This window comes from Pseudophryne corroboree, chromosome 7 (genome assembly GCF_028390025.1).
Source record: "Pseudophryne corroboree isolate aPseCor3 chromosome 7, aPseCor3.hap2, whole genome shotgun sequence".
Classification (NCBI taxonomy): domain Eukaryota; kingdom Metazoa; phylum Chordata; class Amphibia; order Anura; family Myobatrachidae; genus Pseudophryne; species Pseudophryne corroboree.
The window spans coordinates 85,070,671-85,087,452 of record NC_086450.1 but is presented as its reverse complement, the minus strand read 5'-3'; the positions used below and the strand labels follow the sequence as shown (position 1 = coordinate 85,087,452).

Below are 16,782 nucleotides of genomic sequence, written 5' to 3'. Positions count from 1 at the left end.
CTCTTACATCCTTGCTACAGTCACGCTAAAGAGCCCTTGAAGTCACGCCATCCCATGGCAGGACTCTGTAGCGGCAAGCATCTTTTTTTTTTTTTTTTTTTTTTGGGGGGGGGCGTTTTTTTTCTTGCAAAAATGCGTCTTAGTCGCAAGTAATGTAATAGGACACACAAGCAGCTTCTGCTGATTAAAATTATATACAGCATGCCTATATTCTGTGTGTAATTGTGGCTATATCTGAATCCGAAATGCCACGTTACAGTGTTTTCCATGAAAATACTGTAGCATAGTATTTCGTATGCAGATACAGTCACACACAGAATATAAGCATGATGCATATCATTTTAATAAGCAAAAGCTGTTTGTGTGTCATATTACGTTACTTTACATCTAAGACACATTTTTGCGGAGAAAATGCAAAAAAGACTATTGGCGTTATCGAGTCATACGGCACTCGCGTTGTGCAACGCGACTTGTAGCTCACAGAGCAAAGATGTATGAGGACACATCTGTATTTAGGGTAGTATCTAATTAGCAGTGGTAATTGACTCGCCCAGGACTATACTATTAGCCCCGATGCAGCACTTTTCGATATTGTGTGTGAAACCAGTTCCCTGATAAGTATTATTATTATCCTTATGTACAGGGTACATAAACATAGCTACATCAGCAGAAGACACTGAAATAAGTATCAGGTGCCAGAAACGGGTGGTCTTCAGTATACCGAATGTCGGGATCCCGGCGCACAGTATACCGGCGCCAGAATCCCGACACCCGGCATACCGACAGCTATTCTCCCTTGTGGGGGTCCACGACCCCCCTGGAGGGAGACGCGCCACCGTGCCCGCAGCGTGGCGAGCGCAGCGAGCCCGCAAGGGGCTCCTTTGCGCTCGCCACACTGTCGGTATGCTGGCGGTCGGCCTCCCGGCGCCAATATGCTGGTCGCCGGGAGCCCGGCCGCCGGCATACTGTACTACACCCGGCAGAAACCGTGGGATGGTTTAAGTCATTGAAGGAAAAGTACATGAGGGGAGAGGGTTCTGCTCGTGAGAGCTTGCATTCTAAAGGGGGGGGGCAGATAGATTATGTTTGTAAGTAAGCATTTTTTCCACATAGGTCCGTGGCTTTTCACAAATCCTACAGTATGTGTTTTTTGTGCGAAAATTAGTAATTTTTCGCACAGAGAAAAAAAGATATAATTGGATAGCCTAATAATGACCATGATAAAGACCGTAATAAAAGACCATTTTTCCTGTGTGAAAAATTACCGCGGCTAATAGAAGAATAAATGGGGTATATTTACTAAGCAGTGATGACTCTTGGCAGACTATCTGTACAACGTGACTCTGTTGGTGCTGGGTGACATGTAGTTGACTATGTATAAGTGTTGTAATGTGTGAGAGTTGTGTAGAAGAGTATGGTGGGAAGTATAATACACATATTACTGAATGACACAGACCAATAAAGTAGCATTACTGGGTAAGACTGTCTAGCAACCATTTAGCCCCATCATGTTGGAGTTTGCTGTTGTGGTCCTGCTATTTTCCTCTATAAATCTTCCCTTTGAAGGTTTAAATACTTTTTAAATTTGTGTAGCAATTTGTACTTTATGTCCATACAGTACGTGATGTTGGTAGATGGCGCACTTTGTGTAAAGTGTGCAATGTGTGTTTCCAAGACTCTGTTGTTACAAGTCTCCACTGTCCTGTGAAGTTTACCTCAGGCCTACTTCCTGTGGCAGCAGCCATCTTGTGGGCTAAATCAACATTTGTAAAAATACAGCGTACAGGTTAACGAAGTCCTGGAAACCTCACTGAGGCGGTGTCCCTTTGTATCTCTGTACCACCCAGTATTTAGAGCACCCGTTTGCATGCTTATCTAAGGCCTGTGTAAATGAATACAACTGCTCTTGACACATTTTACATCTCTTATTGACTTATTACCAGAGCGGAAATTCTCTGCTAACCAAAATTGATTACTTCTGATTGATAACCCAATATACAGTAAACTCCAGATTCACAGATGGCCGAGCCTGTACTATTTGATGCAAGACTGCTGAGCTTAGTAAATGATTTCAGTGGGACTGCCCGCTTTTGTTGCCGTTTAAGAGCATCTATTCCAACTCAGGTGCCGTACAGATGGCAAAGCCAAGCTAATATAGAAAAATGAGGAACAAGTGACTATTTAATGTACAGGAATGCCTGCTCTGCATTGCTAATAGATGGTGCTGTTGCATACAGGAAGCCCAACCAGATGGCTGTACATTAAAACACATCAGTCCTTGAGAGAATTAAGTGCAGGCAATTTGCTCACATTTTGTAAAGGCTGCTGCATCTCACATTAGAGGAAAGGGAACAAGAGATTAACGACTTTATTTATTGGGAAGATTTAGATGGAGTTAGCAGGATTGTTTTTTTTTTGTTCTTTTTAGCATACGGTTGGCTGTTTGTGCGTTTGTCTAGAATATAGTTGTGAAATTGTTATTTTAGTCTTTGTTATAATAATAAATTATTGGAATGGTGAGGTTTTAGTGTGAAAGGAGTATTTTGCATAAGTGGTGTTTTTTTAAATCGCCCCATAGCCACCAAGCCTCTACGACGTTGGCACGTTTTAGGAGTGGCAGACTGATCAGTCACCACATGCAATGGATGGTTGTCAAGTATTAAAAAACGCATTTCATACCGCAGGTGATTCCTCTCCTGGCAGCTAGCTAGGAAGAAGTTGATGATGCATTCAGCACAAGTATCCCACGCAGTTCTTTTAATGATGGGAGGAGGGGTCAGTTGTAAAATGTTCATCCTAGGTACAGGAGATCCCAGATAAGAGATTGATGATCTTGCACACTTCAGACGTATAGCATAATTCTCCATTGTATAGCTATTCCCAATACAGCATTTTCATTCTACAATCTGTGTGTTTTTTTCTTTGTTATTTTAGCCACACATTCTGTATGTTTGTAACATTTCCAAAATGTATTCCCATAAACTGTCTTCCCTCTGCATCATCATCCAGTTCATGATGGAGATGATAGTGTAGCCGGAACTGAATCGGAGCCAGTCAGTGGTCATGTGATGGCAAAGGGGTTGGGTGGGCGGTTGCAAAGTGAGGACAAGAGGAACTATCCGAAGTCCCTCCGCTAGCTACATCATAGATCATGTGACTTTGGTTGCCATTACAAATAACCATAGTGGCTTATGTTTATAAGTAAAGCCAGTCTCTTTCATTCTGGCGGTACAGGCTGCAGTGGAGGCTCTTGTTAGAAGTTTTGCAAATCTGTAAATGGGGAACTCCTAAAGGTCTCTTTAGTTCAGATATGATGCAGGGGGTGATAACGTGAGGGTATTTAGTTTTTTGTGTACAGAGGGTTGCTTCCTCTGTAATCCCGTTACCAAAATCTAGGTGCCAGTGTCATTGCAGATTTCCTGATCATGAAAGAAATGCAGAGAGTCAGGATTGTGTTATTAGGATGCTGGCACCTGGCGGCTGTATCTTTACCACCTCCTTGTGAGCTCCAACCCCCCCAGCCACCTGCGAGAAATCGAGTGACAGCGACAGAGTTTGCATAAAGTCACACTTCCAGTACTGGCCTCTGTTTTGGGAATGTGAACTGTGAAAACTCCTCCTTTACCTCATGGAACCCCTGTAACTACAGCTCTTTCATCCCCACACAATGGTAGGCACCTTGATGTGTGTCAGTGGCAGCAGGGGTGACCCTCTATTCTTCTGAAGGGCCTTACCTCACCCTTAGTATCTATACTAAGATAAAACAATACATTGAATAAAAGAAAGTATCGCCAGGCATGTTAATGTAAGATATAGAAGTGTTAAAGCTATAACAGACAAGTCTGACCTCCAAGCAGGACGAAGCTGAGGGCCGCAGGTGAAGGCTCGGAGGGCCACTTGTTACCCATCAGTGATCTGACGCATTATATAGTAGTCTGTGTTGTTTGTTTCCAACGTCCGTTATTTTAATTTCTTCTGCTTTGTTTCAGCTCGGGGAACGTGGATTCTGTACGGGGCATGAACCAGACTCCATGGAATTCAGCACGTTGGGAGGCTGGGTAGCTACGCGGGCATCGGGCATGAAGAAGAACATCTATGGAAATATTGAAGATCTGGTAATGTTGTTCTGCTGTTCCTGCTTTCTCACGCACCAACTGCTTCTTAAGTGTGGTCTGGAGGATATAGTCCCCAGAGTTTCCTTCCTGTGGGATCTTTTCCCATGTCTAATGATGTACTGAGTGCTGTTTCCATGGAGACCTCTGTATTATGGGAGTCTGATGATAATATCCATACAGGCGGTGTATGTGTCTTACTGCCACCGTCTCACATATACGCATATTATTATTTCTATTCACACTTGTCATTTTGGTTTATACTGTGTTATAGATTAATAATAAAAAAAAGTTTCACATGTCGTAAATTGCCATTATGCTTGCAAAAATGATTTGCGTTGTATTAACATAAAAAGGCCCATCAAAGTGGAAATCCTAAACCATTGGCAACTATCTCAAGATTCAGACTAGCCCTGTGTTAACGGTCTAACAATACAAAACAAATTAAATATTGTCCAAAAAATGGGCCTAATTCATGTGTGTATGGAATTGCACAGTCACAAGGAAGCGGCTTTGCAATTCTGTGTAATTTAAAACTCAGATGCAGCAGGGGGCGCCTGTGGGAGGTAGGTGCTGCGGCATGCATTTTCTAGATCAGAATGCTGCATCTGGTTGGTCGCAGTGTTTTTAGGCATCTGTCAGCCTGCGTAAGGTGAAGCTTTCTCAGGCAGGCCGTTGGATCCAAACACCCAGGTCTGGTAAGTCTTGTCTGCATCCCGGTGGTATACATACAGATCTGATGGGTTGGGGTCTACGCAGGCCCCGTTCTGCGTATGTGCAGAACATGTATTGCGATATTGCTTGCAGCCCCCTGTCAGCTGCAGCATGATTGATCTGCTGTGTGTTTGTGGGGTGGGGTGGAATGGGGGTGGCCCGAGGTACCGTTTATTCAAAACAGGGGCATGTTGTCCCTGTTTTGAAGGTGTGACGGGTCCAGGGTCTGCGTCATCGTATGCAGACTTACTGGACCCAGGTGCACAGATCCAGCCAGCCTGAGTAAGCTTCAGCTTATGCAGGCTGACCACCGCCTGGAAACATTGGGGGTCATTCCGAGTTGATCGTAGCTGTGCTAAATTTAGCACAGCTACGATCAGGCACTCAGACATGCGGGGGGACGCCCAGCACAATGCTTTTGCATCTCAGGAATTACTCCCGGCCAGCACAGCTCCTGCGGCTGGCCGGGAGAACCTTCTCGCTGCCACGGGTCGCAGCGGCTGCGTGTGACGTCACGCAGCCGTCGCAGCCCGCCCCCACAAAGGTCCGGCCACGCTTGCGTAGGCCGGACCACGCCGCCGTCCATCCCCCTCCCGCCCAGCGACCGCCTCTGCCTGAGAGGCGATCGCTAGGCAACGACGGCTGGCATGCGCCAGCGCACTGCGGCGCCGGCGCATGTGCAGTTCCGACCCGATCGCTGCACTGCGATAAACTGCAGCGAGCAATCGGGTCGGAATGACCCCCATTGTGATCAATGGTTGCAATGGCAACCAGATGCTGAGTCCTCAGATGCAGCACTCAGATCTCGAATAATGCATGCAGGAGGCGTCTATTGACTTAAGCACTGTGCAATTGCATGCAAACATGCAGTTCCATGGCATGCAATCTGGATGCCTGTTTGAAGACCTGCCAAGTGGGAAGTGCTATTGGCGTCACCATCAAGGGCACATCAAACTGGCGTGGGCGGCATCTCATCATTTGCGCGAGCATAACTTGCTTCACTATTACGTATTTTGGAGCTCAGAGCAATATAGGTTATTAATAAAATCCATTAAGAAATAATACAGAAAAGGGAGGCTTTGTGCTAAAATGCAAAGATAATGCAGTAACATCACTTTCCTGCAGTAAGCACCTGTGTAACGCTGACAGTATGACCTGATCTCCCTGTCATGCTGATGCGTTTACTGATATAGCCATTGCCTGTGTCCCACGTAGGTTGTTTTATTGCTGTTTCAAGGATCTAAGGATCTAAGGACATAAGGGCATGCTATAGAGTCTGATACATTACACCGCAGCAGCACTTTACTCGGCTAAGTTGCTCTCAAAGGGCTTTGTCATCCACCGATCATTTTTCATTTTACCTGCATGTTGGCTATTAAGACTGGGTCACCAAATATAGCTGCATATAATGCTTAGCTTGTATACTTCGGAACAATATAATGGAACAATTACACCCCCAATATACTAGTGAATACCGGATGGACAAAACCCAAATATATAGTGTACAATGCCTGATCAACTGCATCTTCTGTATTTGTACTTTATTATAATATAATAGCAGTCCCAGATGATGTATTTGAGAAAGACGAGCCTTCATATGAAAGGTGCTGATGTACTGGGTGGAATGTTAGCTTAATTTTCCGATATCCAAATCATCTTCTATTATATTACAGCACGATGACCTGCAAATAGACATTTTGGGGCATATGTAATAGGCTCCGAGTTTGCCGGAGGTGCGGTACGCATTTTTTTAAAGGGGCAATCATTTACAAGGCATGGTTTTACCTTGTAAATGATTGCCCCTTTAAAAAAAAAGTCTGGGATAGGCCGGCATACTCGGACCCTATTACTCGGACCCTATTACATATGCTCCTTTAACTGGTGCAAATTTAAGATGGCTATAGGACTATTATTAAATGTCCTGGAGACCGTCTAATTATTAAACAACAAAAAAAAGGAGAGCTGCAGAGTACTGTACTAAATTGCTACACAGTGATAAAAACTATTTCTCTTACGTCCTAGAGGATGCTGGGGACTCCAAAAGGACCATGGGGTATAGACGGGATCCGCAGGAGCGTGGACACACTGAAAAGACTTTAACTGGGTGTGAACTGGCTCCTCCCTCTATGCCCCTCCTCCAGACCTCAGTAAGACTTTGTGCCCAGGACTGACTGGACACTCACTAGGGGAGCTCTCCTGAGTTTCTCTAGAAAAGACTTTGTTAGGTTTTTTATTTTCAGGGAGACCTGCTGGCTACAGGCTTCCTGCAGCGTGGGAGTGAGGGGAGAGAAGCAGGACCTACTTCTTCTTAGTTTAAGGGCTCTGCTTCTCGGCTACTGGACACCATTAGCTCCAGAGGGTTCGATCACTTGGTGCGCCTAGCTGCTTGTTCCCAGAGCCGCGCCGTCACCCCCCTCACAGAAGCCAGAAGAAAGAAGCCGGGTGAGTATGCAGAAGGCAGAAGACTTCGGTAGTGAGGTACAGCGCAGCGGTAGCGCTGCGCTCCATGCTCCCACACACTTCTCCAACGGCACTCACAGGGTGCAGGGCGCTGGGGGGGGCGGCGCCCTGGGCAGCATATACTGAGGTCTGGGATACCGGCTGAAGGCCTTTCGGTGCCTCGGCACCGTTTTTCAAACCCCCGCCGGCATTTTTCATCTTTCAAATTTAGCGGGCTGAAGTGCGCCGGGAAGGGGCGGAGCTTAGTCGTGCGGCACACCAGCGCCATTTTCCCTCATACACGCGGCTGCATGAGACGCTGGCCTGGGACCTCCAAAAGCTCCACTACAAGTAATGAGGAGCTGGGCGGGGGGGGCACAGCTTTATGGTGCATATGTAATGTTTTAAAGCAGCGCTTTTTCCATATATTAGTTGGGGTGATATATGGGCGCTGGGGTGTGAGCTGGCATACTCCCTCCGTGTTCCTCTATCCGGGCTTCCGTGTGGGCCTATCCCCTAGCTGAGGCATTGTGTGTGTGTGTGTGTGTCGCTGTGTCGATACTCAGTGTCGGCATGTCTGAGGCTGAATGTTATTCACCGGAGGAGGTTACTGGGGGAGCAGATGCGGGTCTGGAGTTGGCTCTGTCGGCGCAGCCGACGCCTGAGTTATTCACATTGTTAAATACACTTAATACAAATGTGGCTTCTTTGTCAAAGAGGTTAGATAAATCAGAGTCGCAAACACAGGTGTGGAGAAAATCCATGGAGGATGCTTTGTCTCAGGTGCAGACCCCATCGGGGTCTCAAAAGCGGCCGTTTACCCAGGTAGATACTGATACCGACACGGATTCTGATTCCGAGGTCGACTTCACTGAGGCTGCTTTACATCAACGAGTGGTTAAGAGTATTCAATACATGATTGTGGCTATAAAAGATATTTTACGCATTTCTGAGAATTTGTTTGTTCAAAGGGAAAAAGCCTGAGGTGAAGTTTTCCCCTCTCATGAAATGAATACTCTTTGTGAAAAGCCTTGGGAGTCGCCGGACAAGAGGTGGCAGATTCCCAAGAGGATTTACATGGCGTATCCTTTCCCCTCTGATGACAGGGAAAAATGGGAGGCGTCTCCAAATGTTGACATAGCTGTATCTCGTTTGTCTAAGAAGGTGGCGCTTCCGTCTCCTGACACGGCAGCTCTCAAGGATCCGGCGGATCGCAAGCTGGAGACGTCTCTGAAGTCCATTTTCGCTAATACGGGTGCATTGCTCAGACCTGCTGTGGCGTCGGTATGGGTGAGTAGTGCTATTACTATATGGGCTGAGAATTTAGCTGCTGATATGGATACCCTTGATAAAGATACTGTTCTTTTGACTCTTGGTTATATCAAGGACGCTGCAGATTACCTGAAGGATGCGGCGAGGGATGTTGGTCTCTTGGGATCAAGAGCCAATGCCATGTCGATTTCGGCCAGGAGGGTGCTGTGGATCCATCAATGGAATGCTGATGCCGACTCCAAGAGAGCTATGAAAGCTTTACCCTTCAAAGGTAATGTCTTGTTTGGGGACGGCTTGGCTGACCTGGTTTCTACCGCGACTGCGGGTAAGTCGTCTTTTCTTCCCTATGTTCCCACACAACAGAAAAAGGCACCACATCAGCAGATGCAGTCCTTTCGTCCAAATAAATACAGGCGGGGAAAAGGTTCGTCTTTCCTCGCTTCAAAGGGTAGAGGAAGGGGAAGGAAGTCGCCTGCAGTGTCAGGCGCCCAGGACCAAAAGTACTGCCCTGCCTCTACCAAGTCCACCGCATGCGCTGGGGCTTCCCTGGGGGAGTCCGGACCGGTGGGGGGCCGTCTGCGGATCTTCAGTCAGGTCTGGATTCAATCAGGCCTGGATCCTTGGGTCCTAGAGATTGTATCTCAGGGATACAAGCTGGAGTTTCAGAGGCACCCCCTCACCGGTTTTTAATTTCGGCCTTGCCAGTGTCGCTTCCGGACAGGGAGGTGGTGCTGGCAGCAATACAAAAGTTGTGTCAACAGAGGGTCATTGTTCCCGTTCCCCCGTCCCAACGGGGGGAGGGGTTCTACTCGAGCCTCTTTGTGGTACCGAAACCGGACGGTTCGGTCAGACCAATTCTGAACCTAATGTCCCTCAATCCATACTTGAAGGTTTTCAAGTTCAAGATGGAATCTCTTCCAGCTGTGATTGCCAGCCTAGAAGGGGGGAACTTTATGGCGTCAGTCGACATAAAGGATGCCTACTTACACGTTCCGATATATCCTCCGCACCAAGGCTTCCTAAGGTTTGCGGTACAGGATTCTCATTACCAATTTCAGACGTTGCCGTTTGGGCTTTCCACGGCCCCGAGGATTTTCACCAAAGTCATGGCAGAAATGATGGTTCTCCTTCGCAAGCAAGGCGTTACCATTATCCCGTACTTGGACGATCTCCTGATAAAGGCGAGGTCCCAGGGAACGGTTACTAAGAAATGTGGATTTGTCTCTGTCCGTTCTGCGACAACACGGTTGGCTGCTAAATTTGCCAAAGTCTCAGTTGATTCCGACCATTCGGTTGCCCATTCTGGGCATGATTCTCGACACGGGCTTACGGAAGGTGATTCTTCCGGAAGAAAAAGCACTGGAACTTCAGACGATGGTCAGGGAACTTCTTAGGCCAAAGAGTGTGTCGGTTCATCAATGTACTCGGGTTCTGGGGAAGATGGTTGCGGCGTACGAAGCCATTCCGTTTGGCAGGTTCATTCCCGAATTTTTCAGTGGGATCTGCTGAGCAAGTGGTCCGGGTCTCACCTGCACATGCACCGGCAGATATGTCTATCTCCCAGGGCCAGGATTTCTCTCCTGTGGTGGCTACAAAGTTCTCACCTCCTAAGAGGCCGCCGATTCGGTATCCTGGATTGGGTCCTGTTGACGACAGATGCAAGTCTCTGAGGCTGGGGCGCAGTCAAGAAAAAGAGGTTGCACTGACACCCTCTAATTAAATTTAGATTATGTTGTATATGGATATATGTCCTTTCCCCTTTAATTCATTGATATGTATATATAGATACTTTAAATAAAATATAAGGGAGGTGCTCCTGGGAATGGCGTAACGTACAAAACAAGACAGAAAAAGTATTCCCCGTTATGGGCACACACGGACTTATATCAATTACTAATGGTCAAATACCCTTACGATAGATGACCAATGATATTAAAATGTAACTTTATTATTCTCATGAGAATAATAAAAGTTAAATTTTAATATCATTGGTCATCTATCGTAAGGGTATTTGACCATTAGTAATTGATATAAGTCCGTGTATAGGGTATTTGACCATTAGTAATTGATATAAGTCCGTGTGTGCCCATAACGGGGAATACTTTTTCTGTCTTGTTTTGCTGGGGCGCAGTCACCCAGGGAAGAAATTTCCAGGGGAAATGGTCGCTCTAGGAATCTTGTCTCCACATAAATGTTCTCGAGTTAAGAGCCATTTACAACGGCCTGCTACAAGCAAGAAGCCTTCTTCAGGGTCGGCCTGTCCTGATACAATCAGACAACATAACTGCGGTGGCACATATAAACCGTCAAGGTGGAACAAGGAGCAGGGCGGCTATGGCGGAGGCCACAAGAATCCTTCGCTGGGCGGAACAGCACGTGAGCGCCCTGTCAGCAGTCTTCCTTCCGGGAGTGGACAACTGGGAAGCAGACTTCCTCAGCAGACACGATCTCCATCCAGGAGAGTGGGCTCTTCATCAAGAGGTGTTTGCAGAACTGACGAAGCGTTGGGGAACTCCGATGATCGACATGATGGCGTCTAGCCTCAACAAGAAGCTTCCGAGGTATTGTTCCAGGTCAAGGGACCCCCAAGCCAGTGCAGTGGACGCCCTGGTGACGCTGTGGGTCTTTCAGTCGGTGTATGTGTTCCCTCCGCTTCCTCTCATTCCAAAGGTACTGGGAATCATTAGACGGGCAAGAGTGCAAGCAATTCTTGTAGTTCCAGATTGGCCAAGAAGGGCCTGGTATCCAGATCTTCAGGAATTACTTGTGGAAGATCCTTGGCCACTTCCTCTACGGGAGGACCGGTTATTGCAGGGACCATGCGTGTTTCCAGACTTACCGCGGATGCGTTTGACGTCATGGAAGTTGAGGGCAAATTTTAGCTCGGAAAGGTATTCCCGGGGAGGTCACTTCCACTCTCCTTAAGGCGAGGAAGGAAGTTACGGCGAAACATTATCACCGTATTTGGAGAAAGTATGTTTTCGTGGTGTGAGACTAAAGTTGCTCCTGTGGAAGAATTTTACTTGGGTCGGTTTCTCCATTTTTTGCAGTCAGGCGTCGATGCCGTCCTGAAATTGGGTTCCATCAAGGTGCAGATTTCGGCATTAACTATCTTCTTTCAGAAGGAATTGGCGGTTCTCCCTGAGGTTCAAACTTTTGTGAAGGGAGTGATGCATATTCATCCTCCGTTTGTGCCCCCGGTGGCACCATGGGACCTTGAAGTGGTCTTACAGTTTCTTATGTCTTCCTGGTTTGAACCTTTGCGTAAGGTTGAGTTAAAATTTCTCACTTGGAAGGTGGTCATGCTGTTAGCTCTAGCGTCTGCCAGGCGGGTGTCTGAGTTGGCGGCCTTGTCACACAAGAGTCCGTACTTGATCTTCCATTCGGATAGGGCGGAATTGAGGACTCGTCAACAATTTCTGCCGAAGGTGGTTTCTTCATTTCACATTAACCAACCTATTGTGGTGCCTGTGGCTACAGATACTGTGGCAGTTCCAAAGTCTCTTGATGTTGTGAGAGCTTTGAAGATCTACGTCGCCAGAACGGCGGTGGCCAGGAAATCAGAGGCGCTGTTTGTCCTGTATGCTTCCAACAAGGTTGGTCATCCTGCTTCGAAGCAGACTATTGCACGCTGGATTTGTAGTACGATTCAGCAAGCTCATTCTTCGGCTGGGCTACCAGTGCCAAAGTCAGTGAAGGCCCATTCTACCAGGAAGGTGGGCTCATCTTGGGCGGCTGCCCGAGGGGTCTCGGCACTTCAGCTTTGCCGAGCCGCTACGTGGTCGGGTTCAAACACCTTTGCTAAGTTTTATAAGTTTGATACCCTGGCTGAGGAGGACCTCATGTTTGCTCAATCGGTGCTGCAGAGTCATCCGCACTCTCCCGCCCGTGTTGGAGCTTTGGTATAGACCCCATGGTCCTTTTGGAGTCCCCAGCATCCTCTAGGACGTAAGAGAAAATAGGATTTTAGTACCTACCGGTAAATCCTTTTCTCCTAGTCCGTAGAGGATGCTGGGCGCCCATCCCAGTGCGGACGGTTACTTGCAGTGTGTTCTTATTAGTTGCATTGGTGTACACACAGGTTGTGTATTTGTTGTTTCAGCTGGTTGCTGCAGTTAAATTCATACTGTTATCTGGTTTACTGTTACTCCGGTTGTACGGTATGTTTGTGGTGTGGGCTGGTATGTTGTAGCCCTTAGTTTGAACTAAAATCATTTCCTCAAAATGTCCGTCTTTCCTGGGCACAGTTCCTATAACTGAGGTCTGGAGGAGGGGCATAGAGGGAGGAGCCAGTTCACACCCAGTCAAAGTCTTTTCAGTGTGCCCAAGCTCCTGCGGATCCCGTCTATACCCCATGGTCCTTTTGGAGTCCCCAGCATCCTCTACGGACTAGAAGAAAAGGATTTACCGGTAGGTACTAAAATCCTATTATTTGCCATTTTTATAAAGGTCCTAGACTCATATTTGTATGTATCCTAGATGAGGTTCTCCCTTTTGTAAGTATAGAGCCTTTGAGGTAAATTTACTAAAGCTTCTAAAGGGGAAAAGAGGACAGTCAGAATCTGATTGATTGCTATGAACATCACCTCTTTTCACTTTGAGAAGCTTTAGTAAATTTACCCCTTTGTTTTCTCTATCACGGGTATTATTTTATGGAACCCATCCTTATACAAAGACACCTTGGGGGTCATTCCGAGTTGTTCGCTCTGTAAATTTCTTCGCATCGCAGCGATTTTCCGCTTAATGCGCATGCGCAATGTTCGCACTGCGACTGCGCCAAGTAAAATTGCTATGCAGTTAGGAATTTTACTCACGGTTTTTTCTTCGTTCTGGTGATCGTAATGTGATTGACAGGAAGTGGGTGTTTCTGGGCGGAAACAGGCCGTTTTATGGGTGTGTGTGAAAAAACGCTACCGTTTCTGGGAAAAACGCGGGAGTGGCTGGAGAAACGGAGGAGTGTCTGGGCGAACGCTGGGTGTGTTTGTGACGTCAAACCAGGAACGACAAGCACTGAACTGATCGCAGATGCCGAGTAAGTCTGGAGCTACTCAGAAACTGCTAAGAGAGGTCTAATCGCAAAATTGCGAATACGTCGTTCGCAATTTTAAGAAGCTAAGATTCACTCCCAGTAGGCGGCGACTTAGCGTGAGCAAATCTGCTAAAAGCAGCTTGCGAGCGAACAATGACCCCCCTTATTCCATGGCCCTGTTTGTAGAACTTGATTCAGACGCACAAGCCCTTGTCCAAGTTATTCTTAGTGGGGCACTCTTTACAATACGGCTAAAACAGGAGAGAATCTTTTTTTAATGGTAGACTGTTCGTATTTCAAACCAGCCTAATCCCAGATTTCAGAGGTGTCACCACAGAAAGGTGTTTTAGAGCTTTGTCTGAGTCCTGGTACTCCTTGCTGGTGCATTTAATAGAGCTGTTCTACATGGAATAATCCTATGTTTGTATAATCTCAGACCTATTATAACATATTACGGTACCACAAGAAAAGTCTCCTGGTCTTTCGCCAGGCCAAAAGCCATTCATTTATGCATTCCTGTTCTTATATACAGTCCTTTTTTTTTTTTTTTTTTCTTTTCTTTTTTTTTACACATTTGTCTTCCACCCTAGACAATTTTCCAAGTTTATTTTAAATGGCAAAAAAGTCTCTGGTTAACACAATGTAGATGCATTGATTAACAGGGATGTGTTTGTTGTTTTCCCAGTGCACCAGCCCTACTCTGTACAGACTCTAAAAGTCACCGCGCAGGCACTGATAAATGTATTGAGGGTTCTGAATCTGGATTTTTTCCTGAAAGAGGGACTCATTTAAGGAAGGTTAAAAATGAGTAATCAATTGTTGTGTCTCCAGGGCGAGAAGATGTTTTTAATTGGCAGAGATGATTGAGGGCACTATGGAAGCGATCTTTTTAAAGTGAAATATTTTAACTATATGTTGCCTTTTGAATGTATCTTGGAATCTGCAGTGAATGGTTTAGTAGATGAATGACTGGATGAGAGACTGCAGTGTTATGTTGGGAGCTGGTTATTGTGTCTTCCTAGAGTCTGAAAGACCTACTGTGATTCTTCTGTAGTATTGACTGACAGCTTTCTCAATATCTGCAAGTGAATCCTTAATATTTTTAAGTTGTGGTGTGTGTGTGTGTGTATGTATGTATGTGTGTGTGTGTGTGTGTGTGTGTGTGTGTGTATATATATATATATATATATATATATATATATATATATATATATATATATATATATATATATAGAATAGACGACTGCTCCGGCACTCCATATAGTCCAATGCTGGACTAGTCTTGCTCTGGTGCCCTCCCCGACCGGGAACCGGTGACATGCAGGGAAAGAATTGAGGCGGCACTCAGAGGCTTGAAACAGCATTCATATATTTGCACCATTTGCACAAATATACGAATGCTGTTTCAAGCCTCTGAGTGCCGCCTCAATTCTTTCCCTATATATATATATATATATATATATATATATATATATATATATATATATATATATATATATATATATATATATATATTTCTCTGACGTCCTAAGTGGATGCTGGGACTCCCTAAGGACCATGGGGAATAGCGGCTCCGCAGGAGACTGGGCACAACTATAAAGAAAGCTTTAGGTCTAACTGGTGTGCACTGGCTCCTCCCACTATGACCCTCCTCCAGACTTCAGTTAGAATCTTGTGCCCGGCTGAGCTGGATGCACACTAGGGGCTCTCCTGAGCTCCTAGAAAGAAAGTATATTTAGGTTTTTTATTTTACAGTGCGATCTGCTGGCAACAGACTCACTGCAGCGAGGGACTAAGGGGAGAAGAAGCGAACCTACCTAACAGGTGGTAGTTTGGGCTTCTTAGGCTACTGGACACCATTAGCTCCAGAGGGATCGACCGCAGGACCCGACCTTGGTGTTCGTTCCCGGAGCCGCGCCGCCGTCCCCCTTACAGAGCCAGAAGCAACGAAGAGGTCCGGAAAATCGGCGGCAGAAGACTTCGGACTTCATCAAGGTAGCGCACAGCACTGCAGCTGTGCGCCATTGCTCCTCATGTACACCTCACACTCCGGTCACTGATGGGTGCAGGGCGCTGGGGGGGGGGGGGGGGGGCGGGCGGGCGCCCTGAGGGCAATATATGACACCTTGGCTGGCAAATCTACATCATATATAGTCCTAGAGGCTATATAGATGTAAAATTACCCCTGCCAGTATTCCAGAAAAAGCGGGAGAAAGTCCGCCGAAAAAGGGGCGGGGCCATCTCCCTCAGCACACTGGCGCCATTTTTCCCTCACAGCTCTGCTGGAAGGAAGCTCCCTGGCTCTCCCCTGCAGTCTGAACACTACAGAAGGGTAAAAAAGAGAGAGGGAGGGCACTAAATTTAGGCGCAGTATAGATATAGATATATATATGATATATAAAAAAGCAGCTATAAGGGAAAACACTCATTTATAGTGGGATCCCTGTGTTATATAGCGCTCTGGTGTGTGCTGGCATACTCTCTCTCTGTCTCCCCAAAGGGCTTTGTGGGGTCCTGTCCTCTGTCAGAGCATTCCCTGTGTGTTTGCGGTGTGTCGGTACGGCTGTGTCGACATGTTTGATGAGGAGGCTTATGTGGAGGCGGAGCAAATGCCTGTAAACGTGATGTCACCCCCTGCGGGGTCGACACCTGAGTGGATGGTGCTGTGGAAGGAATTACGCGACAGTGTCGACTCCTTGCATAAAAGGTTTGACGACATACCTAATGTGGGACAGCCGGCTTCTCAGCCTGTGCCTGCCCAGGCGTCTCAAAAGTCATCAGGGGCTCTAAAACGCCCGCTACCTCAGATGACACAGATGTTGACACGGATACTGACTCCAGTGTCGACGACGATGAGACTAATGTAACTTCCAGTAGGGCCACACGTTACATAATTGAGGCAATGAAAAATGTGTTGCACATTTCTGATGTTACCCCCGGTACCACAAAAAAGGGTATTATGTTTGGAGAGAAAAAACTACCAGTAGCTTTTCCTCCATCTGAAGAGTTAAATGAAGTGTGTGAAGAAGCGTGGGCTTCCCCTGATAAAAAGCTGGTAATTTCTAAGAGGTTAATAATGGCGTACCCTTTCCCGCCAGAGGATAGGTCACGCTGGGAAACATCCCCTAGGGTGGATAAAGCGCTCACACGCTTGTCAAAGAAGGTGGCACTACCGTCTCCGGATACAGCCGCCCTGAAGGAATCTGCTGAAAGAAA

General features: G+C 46.6%; 1 protein-coding gene across 1 annotated transcript in view; it reads left to right on the top strand.

The window, feature by feature from the left end:
• Window positions 1-16,782, top strand: part of AGPS (alkylglycerone phosphate synthase) — a 398,584-nt gene that overhangs the window by 141,438 nt on the left and 240,364 nt on the right. Inside the window, exon 9 of the mRNA XM_063933392.1 lies at window positions 3,990-4,115. Coding sequence (XP_063789462.1) covers window positions 3,990-4,115 — 126 coding nt within the window. The remainder of the gene's footprint in view (window positions 1-3,989; window positions 4,116-16,782) is intronic.